Raw genomic sequence first — 21,300 nt, 5'->3', positions numbered from 1 at the left:
TCTGCCTTTCTTTGTTCCCCATTATAAATTCACTTAATTCTGACTGCAAGGGACCTACATTTGTCTTCACTAATCATTTTCTCTTCACATATCTATAGAAGCGTTTGCAGTCAGTTTTTATATTCCCTGCAAGCTTCCTCTCGTACTCTATTTCCCCCCTCCTAATTAAACCCTTTGTCCTCCTCTGCTGAATTCTAAATTTCTCCCAGTCCTCAGGTTTGCTACTTTTTCTGGCCAAGCTATATGCCTATTCCTTGGATTTAACACTATCCCTTAATTTCCCTAGTTAGCCATCTTCCCAGTTTTATTTTTACCCTAGACAGGGATGTATAATTGTTGAAGTTCATCCATGTGATCTTTAAATGATTGCCATTGTCTATCCACTGTCAACCCTTTAAGTATCGTTCGCCAGTCTATTCTAGCCAATTCACGCCTCATATCATCGAAGTTACCTTTCCCCAAGTTCAGGACTCTAGTCTCTGAATTAACTATGGTCACTCTCCATCTTAATAAAGAATTCTACTATATTATTCACTCTTCCCCAAGGGGCCTCGCACAAGATTGCTAATTAGTCCTTTCTCATTATACATCACCCAGTCTAGGATGGCCAGCCCTCTAAGCTGGTTCCTCGACATGTGGGCGAATCCAAAACTGGGGGCCATAAATGCAAGATAGTTACAAATTAAATCCAATAGGGAAATAAGGAGAAATTTCTTTACTCAGAGTGGTTAGAATGTGGAACTCGCTACCACAAGTTGAGGCAAACAGCTTAGATGTTTTCAAAAGGAAACTGGACGAGTACATGAGAGAAAAGGGAATAGAAAGACACGCTGAAAGGCTGATTATGATGCAGATGGAATAGGAGAAAAATAGTGAAATGTAAACACAACAGACTAGTTGGGCTGAATGGCTTGTTTGTGTGCTGTATGTTCTATTTAATTCTATGTAACTTGCATTTATTTTGTGCCCTTCACATCCTCAGAGTATCCCAAAGTGTTTCATAGTCAATTAATTATTTTGAAGTATGCGGCAGCCAATTTGCACACAGCAAGGTCCCACAAACAGCAATGAGATAAAAGTGAATCTGTTTTAGTGGTGTTGGTTGAGGGATAAATGTTGGCCAGAACATCAGGAGAACGCCCCTGCTCTTCTAATAGTACCATGGGATCTTTTACATCTAGCTAAGATGGCCTCGGTTTAACATCTCATCTGAAAGACGGCATCTCAATGTCAATCCAAATTATCTACTCAACTCTCAAGTGGGATTGGACCACAACCTTCAGACTCCTGAGTCACGAGTGCAGCCACTGAGTCAAGGCTAAAGTTCAAGTGCAATTTTAATTTTGTTTTAAAATTGAAATTGTTCTTTGTTTACATATATTACATTCATGGCAGTCTGTATATGATACAGCGTAGTAATAAGCAAGTGTTACCAAATGGTTGAGGTTCTGACTGACATGGGGACTAAATCCAAGAAGTAGCACTGGTATTAATGAGTGAAATGCTGGGTTTTGGTTGTGCTAATGGGCTTTAATAACTAGCTACCTTATTTGGATGGGGCGGAGTATGCTTCACAGCATTTGGTATGTGACTTATATAAGCACTGCTGTTAACAAGTGCTGGCTAGCTTCTGGCACTGAGGCAAGATTGTGATCCAAATTTCCAAGAATTTTCTTCTGGTTTAGGCTTAGGGAGCAGATGATTTTCTCAGACTGGGCGATTTTCTAAAAATGTACTTTACCTGTAATATTTTGTTTGTCTATCTGTCAAGCCAAGGATTAGTTTCCATCTCTGTATCTAGTACCATATGTTCCCCTTGTTAGTTTTCACACCAATTTCATATGTAGATTGTAAACCTTTACTTTGTTGCCAGTGCCTCCAACTATTAACTAGATACAGAAAGGATATGTAGTTCTCTTATACTGAGGGCTCTACTACTATATATTCATATTCCTCAACTTATGGCAAGTGTACAACAGAAATTACTTCCTTGCAAATCCAGCTAGATTTTTTTTAAATTACTTAAATCATCTATTGGTGGTAATAAATCATGATACCTGATGGCACTGAAATATACAATTTGGAAATTGCAGTATGACAAGTTCCTTGATTTTTTTTTAAATCAGTGAAACCAAGCAACTCAATCAGTCTACTAGTGCAAAACACCTAATACCATACCCAACTAATAGGTTTCTAAAGTAGCCATTGATTCGCCAACTCCCTCTTATTCTCTCTACATTTCTCTCCTGCTCTCCAAAGGAAATTTAACTCCTTTGACTGGTGCTATCCAGTACTTCATCCAAGTCATTATTCACATACAAGTTTTAAAGAGCGCGTTAGCTGGTTATACAAATGAATGCATACTGTGCGGCAGGGGAAACATAACAGATCCGGAGCTTGTTTTTAACCATTATTCACAGTCACATTTCCAGCTGGGGGCCACTGAAGAATGATCAGAACTAGGAACTCTGACCAATCAGAACTAAAATCCTGACCAATTTTCCTCTAACTGATCTATGGGTGCCTGCAGCAATTTTAGCACTTCCTACAATTGCAGATCAGCTAATTCAACAAGGGATGAACACAGTTCCAAAGTCTGGTGGTTTCTATGGCCAGCCACAGTTTCAACTCAACAAATAATTTTTTCAAACACTTACAGTACAAGGGAAAATAGCAAGCAGGAAAAAAAAGGAGTGAAAACATTGGAGTAGAATGGGTTCTTATGATCTCCTGCCGTAAGTTGGGCAGAACCATTGGAAAAATGGCGTAAACGGCCATTTTTGCCATTTCTCATGGGGTTCTGCCAACGTTATGGCAGGACATTTGGAGAATCTCTGCACAAATTCCAGGTGAATATTATGAGTTATTTATTTAAAGGACCAGAATGTATTCTTCCAGACACCAATCTTACACATTTAACCTCGAAGCCTTACCTGTTCATCAGGTCGCAGTTTAATTTTGCCATTTTTGATGGGGAAGCCACTACCAAATTCTTTGGAGGCAATGTCAGCTCCATATTCCACTGTAACATCTTCTTCAATGGTACTGACTAAGCGCCAGAACTCCTTTTCCACCAGCTCTGTTGGGACCATCTGTGTTTTTACACATTATGTGCATTTTGGGGTGGGGAGGCAAGAGAAGAAAATAACTAATTGAAACTGAAATGAACCTGTGGGGAATTCTTTGCATTAGAACGCATCTGCTATCTTGCCCACAAAAGACAAAATGACTGTACCGATTAGGTTGCTTAATTTAACATCCAACAAAAGCGCCAAAGGATTATACAGTCACCTTTTCATGAACAAATCACTTTTGGTTTATTTTATTTTCCCTCAGTGAACCTTTGTGCTGATGAAGCTGAGAAATGGAACCGGTTTGGTTTTGTTTTGTTTTGGCATCCAATTTTGTCAGCATCCAGCACTCCAATGTTGGGTGGAACACAGGTTACAAGCAGAGTAAAGCCCTCCCAGTTTAGTCTCAACCTCAGGAGAGCTGAGCGCATCAGTGGTAATTTATTTTTCCCACAGTAGTTGTCCTCCAGGTTCTGATTGAGATTGCAAATATAATTAACACCCTCTAGGATCTAGGCTGAGAAAGCCCAAACCCACTCCAAGTGGGACCCTTACAGCCAGCACAGGATAATAAAAGAACAGCTTGCATTTATATAGCACCTTTCACAACCTCAAGACGTCTCAAAGTGCTTCACAGACAATTAATTATTTTTGAAGTGCATAGTAAAATAAGACAGCTCGGAGATAAGTGACCAGATAATTGCTTTTTTAGTGATGCTGGAGATAAGATGGATAGCTATTGACTCGGACATTGGAACTCTCCCTCTCACTCTTCTTCGAACAGTGCCATAGGATCACAGATGGTAAACGGGAGCTCAGTTTAACATCACATCTGAAATACAGGTAGTTCTCATTCCCATCCAGCTTTATTTTCAATAACATAACATTAACAAATCTTCAATACTTGAGCAATGAGATGTAAAATACCCATTAAGGAAATCAACTTTTTCTGATCATTCTAGATCAAAGCAAATAAATTATGCTTAAAATAAGCTTGGGTGTCAAGCTCCATAAATGTTCATTATAAACCTGATGCATACTTACGTGAACTGGCATATTGAAGTAGTCTGATTTAAAGGCATCTGCCATTTCTCCAAATGCACGGAGTGTGTAGTCCCTGGGGGCTTGCTCAAAACCAAAAGCTTCTTGAGGTTTGCTACACTCCTAGAACAACAAAATGCGTTCAGTATGCTCTGAACCCATGGTGGCATTCCCTTGTGATTAACTGATGCTAAAGATATACTCTTGCAATACTACAAAATGCTGCACAGCTCAGTCAACATAAAGGCAGGATAATGTTTTAAAGTCATCAGAAGTGGCAGAGACAGGTCCAAGAAGCTCTTTTACAGGACTGAACAAAACAAGAGAAGGGAAAAACAAACCAGTTTAGGATCAATAGTTCAAATACCCTAGCTACTTTGGCAAAAAATGTGTTGATATGGTGGAAACAGGTATTTCTCATTTAACTGCTATCCTTCCCCATGTGTTATGGTTAGTCTTCTAAGGCAGCTTCCATCACCTGATCAGCCAACCTAAAATGCTTACCTATATTTCAGATGCAGACTGACCAAGCAATTTATGCTTTTATTTCAGATTTGCATCTTTCATGGTTTTTCTTATCCATTCTTAAAGACAGTATCATGCCTTGTCTGCAAGGGTGCCCTGATCGGTGATGGGCAGTGTTGGACAGGAGTGTGATTTCTCTTGCTCTAAGCAGTACAGTGACTCAATGAATTGAAATATCTGGAAAGAGCCAACCATTTATCCTGACGTGAGAGTATGACATTATGTAAATATGGAGCTCATAAGGTTAATTAGTAGTGCATTGGAAAAGTCAAATCTGGAGCTAACAAAGGCATAAATGAAGGTTTCAGCAGCAGTGGGGAAGAGATAGGAATGGAGACAGGGCAATATTTCTGAGATGAAAGTAGACAGTCTTGGAGAGTAAAGGAATGTGGGGTGTGAAGCTCAACTCAGGGTCAAGCAGAACACCAAGGCTGCGTAATCAGCGTTAGCGAGCATGCAGGAAGAGGGATGAAATCAGGGAATACAGCACAGAATTTAACATGGCCCAGACAGGATGGCTTTTGTTTTGCTAGTGCAAGCAATTCTGTCTCATTCACAACTTGATCTCAGACAGACACTCAACAACTTTATAGCAGTCTCAAAGTTGAAGGTTAACATTAAAGAGGTTAAGCTGGGTATTATCCGATCACATCAAATCTCTGCAGTCCTGCAACATCCAGTCACTAATGGGAGAAGGTACCATGAACATCTCCATCCTCAATGATGGCAGAGCCAGCATCTGAGTGCAAAAGAGAAGGATGAAGTGTTTGCAACTATCTTCAACCAGGTGCTGAGTGGATAATTCATCTCAGCCTCCCCCCCCCCGCTCCAAGGTCCCCACAATTACAGAAGCCAGTCTTCAGCTAATTCGATTCACCCCACGTTATCAAGAAGCGGCTGAGCACACTGGATACAGAAGAGGCTATGGGCCCGGTCATATCCTGGCTATCGTGTTGAAAACTTGTGTTCCAGAACTAGCCGCGTCTCTACAAAAGCTATTCCAGTTCAGCTACAACACTGGCACCTAGCCGACAATGTGGAAAACTGCCCAGGTATGTCCTTGCCACAACAAGTAGAACAAATCCAATATCGCTCAATCAGTCTATCAACCATCAGCAAAGTGATGGAAGGGGTCATCAACAGTACTATCAAGCAGCACTTACTCACCAATAACCTGCTCATCGATGCACAGTTTGGGTTCCATCAGGACCACTCCATTCCAGACATCATTACAGCCTTGGTCCAAACATGGACAAGAGCTGAATTCCAGAGGCGAGGGGAGGGCGACTGCCCTCGACATCAAGGCAGTATTTGACGGAGTGTGGCACAAAGGAGCCCCAATCAAATTGAAGTCAATAGGAATCATGGGTGAAAAACTCTCCACTGGCTGGAGTCATACCTAGCACAAAGGAAGATGGTTGTGGTTGTTCGAGGCCAATCATCACAGACCCAGAACATCACTGCAGGAGTTCCTCAGAACAGTGTTCTCGGCCTAACCATCTTCAGCTGCTTCATCAATGACCTGCCTTCCCTCAGAAGGTCTGACATAGGAATGTTCGCTGATGACTGCAGTGTTCGCAATTCCTCAGATAAAGAGGCAGTCCATGCCCGCATGCAACAAGACCTGGACGACATTCAGGCTTGGGCTGATAAGTGGCAAGTAACATTCGCGCCACACAAGTGCCAGGCATTGTCCATCTCCAACAAGAGAGCGCCTAACCACCACCCCTTGACATTCAATGAAGTACCAATGCCAAATCCCCCACCACCATCATGGGGATCATCATTGATCAGAAACTTAACTGGACCAGCCATATAAATACTGTGGCTGCAAGACCAGGTCAGAGGCTAGGTATTCTGTGGCGAATGTCTCGCCTCCTGACTCCCCAAAGCCTTTCCACTAATTACAAGGCACAACTCTGGAGTGCGCTGGAATACTCTCCACTAACCTATCCAAGTCACTCTGCAGCCTCATAGCATCCTCCTCACAGCTCACACTGCCACCCAACTTAGTGTCATCCGCAAATTTGGAGGTACTACATTTAATCCCCTCGTCTAAATCATTAATTTACAATGTAAACAGCTGGGGTCCCAGCACAGAACCTTGTGGTACCCCACTAGTCACTGCCTGCCATTCTGAAAAGTACCCATTTACTCATACTCTTTGCTTCCTGTCTGACAACCAGTTCTCAATCCATGTCAGCACACTACCCCCAATCTCATGTGCTTTAACTTTGCACATTAATCTCTTGTGTGGGACCTTGTCGAAAGCCTTCTGAAAGTCCAAATACACCACATCAACTGGTTTTCCCTTGTCCACTCTCCTGGAAACATCCTCAAAAAATCCCAGAAGATTTGTCAAGCATGATTTCCCGTTCCTAAATCCATGCTGACTTGGACCTATCATGTCACCATTTTCCAAATGCGCTGCTATGACATCCTTAATAATTGATTGCATCATTTTATCCACTACCGATGTCAGGCTGACCGGTCTATAAATTCCCTGTTTTCTCTCTCCCTCCTTTTTTAAAAAAGTGGGGTTACATTGGCTACCCTCCACTCCATAGGAACTGATCCAGAGTCTATGGAATATTGGAAAATGACTGTCAATGCATCTGCTATTTCCAAGACCACCTCCTTAAGTACTCTGGGATGCAGTCCATCAGGTCCTGGGGATTTATCGGCCTTCAATCCCATCAATTTCCCCAACACAATTTCCCGACTAATAAGGATTTCCCTCAGTTCCTCCTTCTTACTAGACCCTCTGACCCCTTTGGTTCTATTTTCACGAAGGAAGACACAAATAACCTTCCTGAAATACTAGGGGAACGAGGGTCTAGTGAGAAGGAGGAACTAAAGGAAATCCTTATTAGGCGGGAAATTGTGTTAGGGAAATTGATGGGATTGAAGGCCGATAAATCCCCGGGGCCTGATAGTCTGCATCCAAGAATACTTAAGGAAGTGCTCCTAGAAATAGTAGATGCATTGGTGGTCATTTTCCAACAGTCTATCGACTCTAGATCAGTTCCTATGGACTGGAGGATAGCTAATGTAACACCACTTTTTCAGAAAGGAGGGAGAGAGACAATGGGTAATTATAGACCGGTAAGCCTGACATCAGTAGTGGGGAAAATGTTGGAATCGATTATTAAAGATGAAATAGCAGCACATTTGGAAAGCAGTGACGGGATCGGTCCAAGTCAGCATGGATTTATGAAAGGGAAATCCTGCTTGACAAATCTTCTAGAATTTTTTGAGGATGTAACTGGTAGAGTGGACAAGGGAGAACCAGTGGATGTGGTGTATTTGGACTTTCAAAAGGCTTTTGACAAGGTCCCACCCAAGAGATTGGTGTACAAAATTAAAGCACACGGTATTTGGGGCAATGTACTGACGTGGATGGAGAACTGGTTGGCAGACAGGAAGCAGAGAGTCGGGATAAACGGGTCTTTTTCAGAATGGCATGTAGTGACTAGTGGGGTGCTGCAGGGCTCAGAGCTGGGACCCCAGCTATTTACAATGTACATTAATGATTTGGATGAGGGAATTGAGTGTAATATCTCCAAGTTTGCAGATGACACGAAGCTGGGTAGCGGTGTGAGCTGTGAGGAGGACACAAAGGCTGCAGGGGGGCTTGGATAGGTTAGGCGAGTGGGCAAACACGTGGCAGATGCACTATAATGTGGATCAATGTGAGGTTATCTACTTTGGTGGCAAAAACACAAAAGCAGATTATCTGAATGGTGGCAGATTAGGAAAAGGGGAGGTGCAACGAGACCTGGGTGTCATGGTACATCAGTCATTGAAAGTTGATATGTAGGTACAGCAGGCAGTGAAGGCGGCAAATGGTATGTTGGCCTTCATAGCTAGGAGATTCGAATATAGGAGCAGGGAGGTCTTACTGCAGTTGTACAGGGGCTTGGTGAGGCCTCACCTGGAATATTGTGTTCAGGTTTGGTCTCCTAATCTGAGGAAGGACATTCTTGCTATTGAGGGGTGTAGTGAAGGTTCACCAGACTGATGGCAGGACTGACATACGAGGAGAGACTGGATCAACTGTTGGGCCTGTATTCACTGGAGTTTAGAAGGAGAGGGGATCTAATAGAAACATATAAAATTCTGATGGGACTGGACAGGTTAGATGCAGGAAGAATGTTCCCGATGTTGGGGAAGTCCAGAACCAGAGGACATAGTCTAAAGATAAAGGCTAAGCCATTTAGGACTGAGATAAGGAGAAACTTCTTCACTCAAGAGTTGTTAACCTGTGGAATTCCCCACCGCAGAGAGTTGTTGATGCCAGTTCATTGGATATATTCTAGATATGGCCCTTACGGCTAAAGGGATCAAGGGGTATGGAGAGAAAGCAGGAAAGGGGTATGGAGGTAAATGATCAGCCATGATCTTATTGAATAGTGGTGCAGGTTCGAAGGGCTGAATGGCCTACTCCTGCACCTATTTTCTATGTTTCTATATCAGAGTTGGGGGCATACAATTAGAAACCAATGCAGACAGCATGCTGGCTGCATTGAGACAAGCAAGTGTGGAAAATGTGAAGATAGTGTCATAAAAAAGAAACACAGGATAATTATGTAGTTGACTAAACTGCAGAGTGATTGAGGAAGAAGAATTGGGATAACATATTATGGTCAAAGCCTCACTTTGACCAAGAGAGTCTGTGTTGGGAGCAGGACAAAAGTAAGACTCTAGGGATATCAACAGGGAGTGATAGGCAGAGAATTGGGTAGTTGAGGGAAGAGAGCACAGTTGGCAAGCATTGTGCTTAGTAGGAAGTTACCAGAGATTCTGGAAAGAAAGTAACTCCTCCTCCCAAGCATAGTGTTGTCAAATCAAGAAAATAAACCAGACAGCTAGCCAAAGCAGAAGATTGGGCAGACGTGTGTCCAATGGTGATGGAAGTTGTATGGATCAGAGAAGACCATAACTGTTTTTCCAGACGTGCGAATCAAAATGAAACAGGCAATGTATTGCTCTGGAGGTCCGAGAACTACTGTTTATTTGAGCTAAAAGTCGATAATTAGCTTCTGTATTGTATTAGAATCCAGGCTCCCTCTGCATCTGGAACAATCAGACTTCAACATCATTATAACCAGAATGGCTTCCGGTTTTATTCTCATTATACTTATTTGTAGCGGTTTGATACAATGGAGTGGGTTGCTAGACTATTTCAGAAAGTAGTTGAGAGAGACAACCACATTGCTGAGGGTCTGGAATCACATATAGGTCAGACCGGGTAAGGAGAGCAGACTTCATGCAAGGACATTAGTGAATCACTTGAGTTTGTACAACAATCCGATAAGCTTCATGGTCACCATTACTGATACTAGCTTTTTATTCCAGATTTAATTAATTAACTGAATTCAACTTCACAAACGACCATTTTGGGATTTAAACGCACGTCTCCAGATTATTAGTCCAGGCCTCTGCATTAATAACCACTATGCTACCGTACCCATTTCCCATCTAATCTATACACATTGGACAGAACACAAGGGAACATACCTGGTGAATAGTTTACATTTCTCCAGTTTGAAATTAGCTCGATATTATTTCTTTGATCATTACTTTAGTTAAAGCCTTGAATTCTTAAATAGTACAACAGGCTTGTTTCTGCCTGCGTTTCTTGGTTTTAAACCTTGGAAATTAAGAAACTTATTTGAATGCAAAACAAAGTGAGACAATATTCATACTGCTGTATAACTCTAGTGCTAAGAGTAAGATTCCAGTTACCAACCTGAGCCAAGCACTTTGGACATCTCCAATCACCCTTGGGAACATCTTGCAAGGGAGGAATTAGACAGAAGGTGTGGTAACTGTCATCACAGCCATCACACAGCAGAAGTCGATCCTCTTCATTACCTTGTCCACATATCAGGCAAACATACAGATCCACCTACAAAAGGAAAGAAAAACAGAATTCAGTCTAGGTCAGTGCTAATACTCTACACAAGTCTCCTTCCACTCTATTTACTTCATCTAACCCAATCAACATATGCTTCTATTCCTTTCTCCCTCATGTTTATCCAGCTTCCACTTAAATGTTTCTATGCTATTCACATTCATGTGGTAGCGAATTCTATCTTCTCATCACTGAGTAAAGAAGTTTCTTCTGAATTCCTTATTGGATTTATTTGTGACCAACTTACATTTAGTTTGGACTCCCCACAAGTCGAAATACCTTCTCTACGTCGACCCCATCAAATCCCTTCATAATTTTTAAAGACTATCAGGTCACCTCAGTTTTTTCTTTCCGATGCCATCTGTCTTGATAGTTGTATCCTCAGTTCTGGTACCATCCTTGTAAATCTTTTTTGCACTTTCTCCAGTGCTTCTATATGCTTTTTGTAATACGTAGACCAGAACTGCACAATACTCCAAGTATGATCTAATAAATGTTCTATACAAGTTTAACATAACTTCTCTGGTTTTGAATTCTATTCCTCTAGAAAGGATTTGTGTATCTTTACCCCTAGATTCCTCTGCACCTTTACTCCATTTAGACTCTGATTTTCCAAGGAGTAGATGGTTTCCTTATTCCGACCAAAATGCACCATTCTGCAAGTTTTCTAAACGTCTTCTTGTATTTTGTCAGTCTTCCTCAGTATTAATTGTATACCCCAATTTGGTGTTGTTCACAAATTTTGATATTTCACTTCTGATTCCAGAGTCCAAATCATTTATGTCAATGGTGAACAACAGGGGTCCCAACACCGATTCCCTGTGGAACACTTCTTACCTTCTGCCAGAATGAGTAATTTTCTATGTTCTGTAGCCAGTTTGCTATCCATTCTGCTACTTGTTCCGACTCCACATGCTCTGACCTTAGTCACGAGTCTATTTATGTCATCATCATCATAGGCAGTCCCTCAAAACGAGGATGACTTGCTTCCATGCCAAAAAAAAGTTCACAGGTGTTTCGAATGAAGAACCCAAACTACATCCTCGAGGGTGGAAGATGCTTGTGGTCCAGTGGCAAGGATTCCCCAAGACAACTGGAGACTGCTCTGCTGCATGGACTTAGTGCGCACACAGATCAGTGTGGGCTGGCCCGTGCTGCCCCTGGGCCTCTGGGTCCCATGCCCCGAACTCACGCCTCCCCTGGGTCCCGATCACATCTCTCCACAATCTCTCACAGCTCCTTCGCCCCGATTCCGCCGCTCCTGCTGTATATGCCCACACTCCAATCACCGATCTGGACCTTGCTGACATTACTGTTTGCTGCTGTCGACCTGCACCTACCATCAGCGGCAGGTCGGGGCCATAAAAGGAGCGGCATGCGGAGGCCCAGGAGCAGCGTGGAGGCCCCGACCTGCGAGAGACCATCAGCGGCAGATCGGGGCCATAAAAGGAGCGGCGCGTGGAGGCCCAGGAGCAGCGTGGAGGCGTATCACTGCAAGAGTCTATTATGTGGTACCTTGTTGAAGGCCTTTTAAAAGTCCATCTATATATCACATCTACTGCATTATTCATGTCTACTCTGTTCCTTCTTCAAAGAATTCCAAAAGGTTAGTCAAGCATGATCTTCATTTTCAAAATCCGTGCTGACTTGTTTCTAGATGTTTTTCTATTAATCTTTGAGTAAAGATTCCAATATCTTTCCCACCACCGGTGTTGAGCTAACTGGTCTATTTAGCTCGACAACCAGATCCTTAGTGAAATTCATGGATAGAACATGTGTTGAGGATGGAAAAAAAACTATTTGTACCCAAACTCTCCCATCACAACATCCAATAGTATTTTGAAGAGCATTAATATTTTGTCTCTACTACTCTTTTGGTCTGACCATTCCAAATATTTATAACTCTGAATACAGAAATACTTCCCAATTTTATTTACTTTTCCACTAATTTCCACTTTTGGCTCTGGTCCTACTTTCTCCTGGCTCAAGTGTTAGTTTGGCTCAGTTAATAGCATACTCGCCTTTTAATCAGAGGCTTTGGTAGTCCCACACCAGAACTTAAGCACATAGTTTAGACTGACACTTCAGTACAGTACTGAAGTGCTGCATGGTCAGGGAAACCAACTTTTGGATGAGACATTAAATGATAACAAAAGAAATAGGAGCAGGAGTAGGCCATAAGGCCAATCAAGCCTGCTCCGCCATTAAATAAGATCATGGCTGATCTTTGACATTAACTCCAGCCGGATTCCCATATCCCTTGGTTCCCTCAAGAGTCCAAAAATCCAAATATATTCAACGACTGAACATCAGCTGTGGCTCAGTCAGTAGCACTTCCGTCTGAGTCAGAAGGTTGTGGGTTCAAGTCCTACTCCATGAACTTGAGCACATAAATCCAAGCTGACACTCCAGTGCAGCGCTGAGGGAGTGCTGCACTGTCAGGGGTGCTGTCTTTCGGATGGGACGTTAAACCGAGGCCCCGTCTGACGGTCAGTTGGATGAAAAAGATCCAGGGCAGCATTTTGAAAAAGAGCAGGGAAGTTATCCCCGGTGTCCTGACCAATATTTATCCCTTAATCAACATAACAAAAATAGATTATCTAGTCATTATCACGTTGCTGTTTGAGAGAATTTGCTGTGTGCAAGTTGGCTGCCGTGTTTCCCACATTACAACAGTGACTACACCCCAAAAGTACTTCATTGGCTGTAAAGCGCTTCGAGATGTCCAGTGGTCGTGAAAGGCGCCATCTAAATGCAAATCTATCCACAGCCCTCTGGAGTAGAGAATTCCAAAGATTCACAATCTTCTGAGTGAAGAAATGTCTCCTTATCTCAGTCCTAAATGGCTGACCCCTTATTCTGACAGTATGCCCTCTAGTTCTAGACTCTCTAGCCAGGGAAAACAACCTCTCAGCATCTACCGTGTCAATCCCCCTCAGAATCAGTGAAATAATTTCTCATTCTTATAAACTCATGAGAGTGCAAGTCCATTCTGCTCAATCCCTGCTCGCATGATTGACTCCTGGAATGAGGGGGCAATCTAGTGACCCTTCATTGCACCCCCTCTGAGGCATGGACTCCTTTAGGTACGGAGTCCAAAACTGTACACCGTACTCCAAATGTGGTCTCACCAAAGCCCTGTACAATTGCAGCAAGACTTCCTTACTCCTGTACCCAAACTCCCTTGCAACAAAGGCCAGCATACCATTTGACTTCCTAATTCCTTGCTGTACATGCATGCTAATTGTGATTCCTGTACAAGGACACTCAATTCCCTCTGAACACCAACATTTAATAGTTTCTCACCATTTAAAAATGAATATTTTTTTCTATTCTTCCTTCCTCACATTTTCCTGAATTATACGACTCTCTTAACCCTGTCTGTATTCCTTTGCAGACTCTGCGCCCTCCTCACAGCTTACTTTCCCACCTAGCTTTGTATTGTCAGCAAACTAGAATACATTGCACTCGGTTCCTTCATTTAAGTCATTAACATAAATTCTAAATAGCTGAGGCCCCAGCACGGATCCTCGTGGTGCCCCACTTGTAACAGCCTGCCAATCTCAAAATGACCTGTTTATTCTGACTCTGTTTTCTATTCTTTTTACCAATTCTCTATCCATGCCGTCAGACTCAGCCATGGCTCTCGTCTCAAGTCAGATAGGTGTAGGTTCAAGTCCCACTCCAGAGATTTCAGCACATGAAAAGGTGAATCAACATAACAAAAACAGATTATCTGGTTGTTGTGTATGTATAACATAAGTATACTCCCTGTACACTCAATGTGCAGTTACACAAGACGAATGGATGTACCTTCACACTGTATACACTATGCTTGTACCACCAGAGGGTGCAACTGGTGGAGACCAAGGGGTCACCTGTACACGACAGGTAACCAGGTATAAAAGGGAGCTCACCATGCTGTATCCTCACTCAGGTGTTGTAATAAATGGACTACGGTGGAGTCATTATTAGAATGCTTATAGACATAATATTGGTCATCATCACATTGCTGTTTGTGGGAGCTTGATGTAGGCAACTGGTTGCTCCGTTTTCTACACAGTGACTACATTTCAAAAGTAATTAATTAGTTGTAAAGTGCTTTGGGACATCCTGAGGTCATGAAAGGCAACTCCCAGAGCAGCGAACCTGGTCGGGAACAGAGAGGAGATCTGGATATAAGGAGTGGTGGAAAGAAACCCCAGACTTGCAGAGTAGAGAACCTGGTCAGGAACAGAGAGGAGAGAAAAAAAAAGAAAAAAAAATAATCCTGGAGTGACATCACAGGATAGCTGGTAACTGATTGGTTGAGCAACAGAATCTGGGAGCAAGAGCAGCAGAGGCCCGAGAGCGGTGTGGTTACAAGGAGTAGTGGAGGCCCGAGATTAGTGAGAGGGATGTGGATATAGGGAGCAGCGGAGGCCCAAGAGCAGTGTGGGTATTAGGAGCAGTAGAGGCCTGAGCAAAACAAAATCAAGGAGGAATGTCACAGGATAGCAGGTAGGTGATTGGTTGGTGAGTATCACTGTTGACTTTTCTTCTCTCTGTTAGGGCAGAGTGGTGTACTAAAAGCTTTAATAATCAAATAAATAGAGGCATGGCAGGGCAGTTCAGTCACATGGAATGCACATCCTGTGCCATGTGGGAAGTCCTAGACACTTCTCATGGCCTGGACGAACACATGTGCAGAAAGTGTCACCAACTAGAGCATCTCGAGCTCCAGGGTTCCGAGTTTGAGCGGCAGCTGGAGTCACTACTGTGCATCTGCGAGGCTGAGAACTTTGCGGATAGCACATTTCTGGAGGTGGTCACCCTGCAGCTCAAGAGTGTGCAAGCAGAGAAGGAATGGGTGACCGCTACTGCTGTTATGGAGGGTTTAAACTAGCTTGGCAGGGGGATGGGAACCAGAGAGTAGATTTAGAAGGGAGAGATGCAAAGCTGGAAATGGAAGACAGAAACTTCGAGAGTTTGGAAGGCAGAGAAAACAAAGGCTAGAAAATAGAGAACAAAAAGGAGTTTGGCAGTGCTAAATGGTATATACTTCAATGCAAAGAATCTAGGGAATAAGGCATATGAGCTGAGGGCACAGGTAGACACTTGGGATTACTGAGACATGGCTGAAAGAAGGGCAAGAATGGCAGCTCAACATTCCTGGTTACATGGTTTTCAGAGGGGATAGAGAAAGGGATTAAAAAAAAGTGGGGGAGGTCGCAGTATTGATGATAGAAACAATTACAGCTGTGAGTAGAGATATGTTAGAAGGGTAATTAAATGAGGTCCTATGGGTTGAACTGAGGAACAAAAAAGGGGCAATCACACAGCTGGGAGTGCACGATAAGACCCTAAAACAGTCAATGGGAGATAGAAGAGCAAATATTTATACAAATTTCTGAGAAGTGCAAAAACAATAGGGCAGCAATAATAGGGGATTTCAACTACCCCAATATTAACTGGGACAGAATTAGTGTGAAAGGTATAGAGGGAACAGAATTCTTAAAATGCATTCAGGAGAACTTTTTTAGTGAATACGTAGCAACCCCAACAAGAGAGCGGCGGTTCTGGACTTAGTTTTAGGGAATGAAGCTGGGCAGGTGGAAGGGGCATCAGTGAGAGAGCATTTTGGTGATAATGATTGTAATTTAGATTTTTGGGTAGTTATGGAAAAGGACAAAGATAGACCAGGAATAAAAGTTCTCAATTGGGGAAAAGCCAATTTTACTAAGCTGAGATGTGATTTAGCCAAAGTAGGCTGGAAACAGCTACTTGAAGGTAAATCAGTGTCAGAGCACTGGAAGGCATTCAAGGAGGATAGTGAGGGTTCAGAGCAAGTATATTCCCTTAAAGAAAAAGGACGAGACAAACAAATCTAGAGCCCCCTGGATGTCAAAGGGCATACAGGGTAGGACAAAGAAAAAAAGGTTAGCTTATAACAGATACCGAGTGCTCAATACTGCAGAAACCCTAGAGTATAGAAAGTGCAGAGGTGAAATTAAAAAGGAAATAAAGAAAGCAAAGAGAGGGCATGAAAAAATATTGGTAAGTAAAATCTAGGAAGGACCTATTTCCCTTAGCAGAGGGGTCAATAACCAGGGGGCATAGATTTAAAGTAATTGCTACGAGGGTTAGGGGAGATTTGAGGAGGAATGTTTTCACCCTGACAGTGGTGGGGGTCTGAAATTCACTGCCTGAAAGGGTGATAGAGGCAGAAACCCTCATAGTATTTCAAAAGTACTTGGATATGCACTTGAAGTGGCATGGACACAATGGACCAAATGGCCTCCTTCTCTGCTGTAAATTTCTAGGATTCTATGATAAATTCAAGTCGTGTTTTTTCTCTCATGCCAATATATATTTACCCTCAACCAATGTTCCCTCCAATTTTTTCAAGCTCACGTGGGCCATTCAAAATTCCATGAATGTGCGTCTTTTTTCTATTTAAAAGCCGGCTCACCGGCTGCACGAGACCTCCAGAGTGTTGCTTAAAGAGAACATTGCCTCCAACCCCCATGAACCTTATCTTGTGTAACAACCTTTTGTGTGGCCCTTATCAAATGCCTTTAGAAAATCCAAAATATACTACATCCATTGGTTTCCCTTTATCTACTGTGCTAGTAACATCCTCAAAAACTCTTAATAAATTTGTCAAACACGATTTACCTTTGATAAAACCTAATCGTATGATTTTCTAAGTGCCCTGTTACCACATCCTTAATAATTGATAAAACCATTTTTCCCAAAAACTAATGTCAGGCTGTAGTTCCTTGTTGTCTCTCTCCCTCCTTTCTTGAGTAATGCTGTTACATTTGCTACCTTCCAATCCACTGGGATTGTTTCAGAATCTAGGGAATATTGGAAGATCACAACCAATGCAACCACTATCTCTGCAGCCACCTCTTTAGAACCCTAGGTTGTCGGCCATCAGGTCCAGGGTATGTCAGCTTTTAATCTCATCAATTTTTCTAGTAGTTTTTCTTTGTGCTTTCTACTGTGAAGACATATACAAAATATTTATTCCAAGTCTCTGCTATTTCCTTACTCGCCCATTATAATTTCTCCTCTCTGTCTCTAAGGGATCCAGGTTTACTTTCTTCCTTTTTACATACTTGTAGAAGCTTGTACAATCTATTTTTACTCTTGTACTCTATTTTCTGTCATCCTTTGCTGGTTTCTAACACTCTCCCAAGCCTCAGGCTTGCCACCCTTCTTGGCAACATTATAAGCCTCTTCTTTTAATCTAATACTACCTTTACCTCTTCAGTTAGTCATGGAAGGATCACTTTTCCCGTGGAGTTTTTATTTCTCAATGGATTGTACATTCATTCAGAATTAGTAAATATTTCTTTAACTGTTGGCCATTGCTTACCTACCATCATACCTTTTAATGTAATTTCCCAATCTACCTTAGCCAACTTGCTCCTCATACCTATATAATTGACTTTAAGTTTAAGGCTCTAATTTCAGATTTAAGTATGTCACTCTCAAATTAATGTAAATTTCTATCATATTATGATCACTCTTCCTCAAAGGATCCCCGATTATGAGATGATGAATTAACCCCATCTCATTATACAAGACAAGGTCTAAAACAGCCTCTTCCCTGGTTAGTTCCATGGCATATTGTTCTTGGAAACTGTCTCAAATGCATTCCATGAACTCAGCCTCCAAGCTAATTTGGCCAATTTGATTTATGCAGTCTTTATGAAGATTATAGTCCCCATGATTGTTGCATTACCTTTGTTACAAACACCTCTTATTTCTTAATTTATACTCTGGTGATATTTGCCTTTGAGTGAATGCTAAGGATTCCATTACTTTTTTTGGAAGAGAAGCAGAGAACTGCTCTGGTGACCTGACCTTTTTTCCTCCCTCAAACCAGCACCAGCACCACCAAAAACAGATTAACTGGTCATTCATCTCATTTGTTTGTGGGATCCCAATGTGAACAAATTGGCCGCCATTTCTGCCAACATAACAGTGAGCATACATCAGAAGTTTGGCTGTGACAATCTTTGGGCCATCCTGAAGAAATGAAATTTCTAACAATGAGCATACCTATCTATACCATTTAATATTTCATATAGATCAACAAGGTTCCACCACTACAATTGTATTCTCCACAGACAGAAGAGCTCATATTCCTCCAACCTACCCTCATATCTCATGCTTGCAGGGATCAGTCTTGCTGTGCTTCATCATTTCCAATATATACTGTTTCTCTCTGCTGCCTGGTGGCCAAAACTGAACATAATACTTTAACTGAGAACTTGAGCACAAGAGCTTGGAGACAGAGATGGGTGAACACATTCGGAATGGATCGCAAGCAGAGTGGAAGAATTTGGAGAGAGCAGGAATTGGTGGACAGGAGGAAGGCGGTTGAGACATCTAACTGAAAAGGAGAAGTAGAGCCACAGAACCCCAGGACTCTTAAGTTAATACAACAGCGGACCTGCGGGAGAGCAAGGTGATAAAACCTAAAGTGACGTCAGCACAAGGGAAGCAGCTGATTGGTGATTGAGTTTATTTCTGTTAAATAGAGGCATGGCAGGGCACTTCAATCCTATGGAATGCACATCTTGTGCCATGTGGGATCTCCAGGACAACCACTTGTGCAGGAAGTGTCGTCAACTGGAGTAGCTCAAGCTCCGGATTTCGGAGCTCGAGCAGCAGCTGGCGTCACTGCGGTGTATCAGTGAGGCTGAGAGCTACGTGGCTAGCACGATTCAAGAGGTGATCACCCCGCAGCATAACAGTGTACAAGCAGAGAGGGAATGGGTGACCACCACACAGACAAGGAAGATCGTAGTGCAGAAGTCCCGAGTGCACCTCACTCTCTAACCAGCATACTAAATATTGGTGAGAGCGATGGTTTGTCTGGACTCGCTGACTCAGCTGTACTGGGGGGAGGGGGTGGTAAGAGAGAGGAAGATCAGGAAAGCAATAGTGATAGGGGATTCAATAGTTAGGGGAACAGACAGGCGTTTCTGTGGCCACAGACGTGATTTCAGGATGCCAGAGTCAACGATGTCACTGAGCAGCTGCAGAACACTGAGGGGGGAGGGTGAACAGCCAGAGGTCGTGGTCCATATCAGTATCGATGACATTTGTAGAAAGAGGGAGGAGGTCCTGCAAGCAGATTTTAGGGAGCTAGGAAAGAGATTAAAAAGCAGCGGTAGTATTCTCCGGGTGAGTATAGAAATAGGAGGATAGTGCAGATGATTGTGTAGCTGGAGAAATGGTGCAGAAGGGAGGGATTTAGATTCCTGGGACATTGGGACTGGATCTGGGAGTGGTGCGACCTGTACAGGCTGGACAGGATCCATCTCAGCATAGCTAGGACCAATATTCTCGCAGGTGGGGGGAGGAATTGCTAGTGCTGTTAGGGAGGGTTTAAACTAATTTAGCAGGTGGATAGGCACAAGGGTGTAGCATTAGAAATGAGAAACAAGATGCACAGAGGATTGGGAGAGACAAATAGCACTAGAGTAAGAAATAGTACGGTATTAGGTGGGGTAGACTAAGAGAATAGAAGATCTAAGATAGGTTTACAGTGCACGTGTGTAAACGCACAAAGTGTGGTAAATAAGGTTGGTGAGCTGCAGGTGCAAATAGCCACATGGGAATATTATAATGTGGCAATAAAGGAGACCTGGCTCAAAAAAAGACTCGGTAAAAAAAATTCCTGGATATAAGGTGTTCAGGAAAGAAAGGAATAGAGGTGGGGTGGCAGTATTGATTAAGGAGAATATTACAGTGCTGGAGAGAAAGGATGGAGGTGCCATTACACTCATTGGTGCATTCTATAGGCATTCTAGTGGGAAGGATATACAGGAGCAAATTTGCAAGGAATGAGAGAGATGCAAGAGCTATAGATTAGTAATAATGGGGAACTTCAATTATCCTAATATAGACTGGGATAGTAATAGTGTAAAGGGCCAAGAGGGGGAAGAATTTCTGAAGTGTGTTCAGAATTTCCTTGATCAGTACGTTTCCGGGCCAACGAGGAAGTAGGAATGTAAGTATCAGCAGGGGAACATTTAGGGAGCAGTGATCATAGTATCATGAGGTTTAGATTAGCTATGGAAAAGGACAGGGAGCAATCTAGAGTAAAAATACTTAATTGGAGGAAGGCCAATTTCAGTGGATTGAGAACAGATCTGGCCCGGGTAAATTGGAATCAAAGATTGGCAAGCAAAACTGTAATTGAACAATGGGCTGCCTTTAAAGAGTAGATGGTTAGGGCAGTCATTGCTACGAGGGGTAAAAGTAGGGCAACCAGTCTGAGCGCCCTGGATGACGAAAGAGATAGAGAGCAAGACAAAGCAGAAAAAGGGCCCATGTGACATTGTGAATACAAGGTACTGCCTCTCAAAGGGGCTGAAAGAAATGCCCTCGGAAAGGAAAAAGGCTGTCAAGGACATGCCTAGACCAGTAACGGTAAGGGGGGTGAGGAAGGTACTGGGCCTCTTTAATTAAAGCTGGAACTTTATCCCTGATTTTGCAAAAAAAAAAATTTCAGGGCCCTAGACATCAGAGTGGGGCCCTGAACAAGAACAGGCGTATAGTAAACTCAAGTCAGAACTAGTCTCCGCACCTGGATTGGGACTGCCTGACATGGGTAAGGATTTCCACATCCACTGTAACAATGAAGGTGGGTTCTATATGGCCGTGGTCACCCAAGATCACGGGGATAAAAGGAAACCTATAGCCTATTACTCTACCACCGAAAGCCCAGTGGTGACTGGGTTA

General features: G+C 42.7%; 1 protein-coding gene across 2 annotated transcripts in view; it reads right to left on the bottom strand.

Annotated features, from left to right (window-relative positions):
• Positions 1–21,300, bottom strand: part of LOC139227764 (lysine-specific demethylase 5B-like) — a 202,829-nt gene that overhangs the window by 129,566 nt on the left and 51,963 nt on the right. For both annotated transcript variants that reach the window (XM_070858770.1, XM_070858771.1), the window contains exons 9-11: positions 10,390–10,548; positions 4,116–4,235; positions 2,934–3,092 (exon numbers count right to left, since the gene is read on the bottom strand). In XM_070858770.1, the coding sequence (XP_070714871.1) occupies positions 2,934–3,092; positions 4,116–4,235; positions 10,390–10,548 (438 nt within the window). The remainder of the gene's footprint in view (positions 1–2,933; positions 3,093–4,115; positions 4,236–10,389; positions 10,549–21,300) is intronic.

Source organism: Pristiophorus japonicus, chromosome 17 (assembly GCF_044704955.1).
Source record: "Pristiophorus japonicus isolate sPriJap1 chromosome 17, sPriJap1.hap1, whole genome shotgun sequence".
NCBI classification, from domain to species: Eukaryota; Metazoa; Chordata; class Chondrichthyes; family Pristiophoridae; genus Pristiophorus; species Pristiophorus japonicus.
Note: the sequence above shows the minus strand (reverse complement) of the source record. Positions and strands in the feature narration are given on the sequence as shown.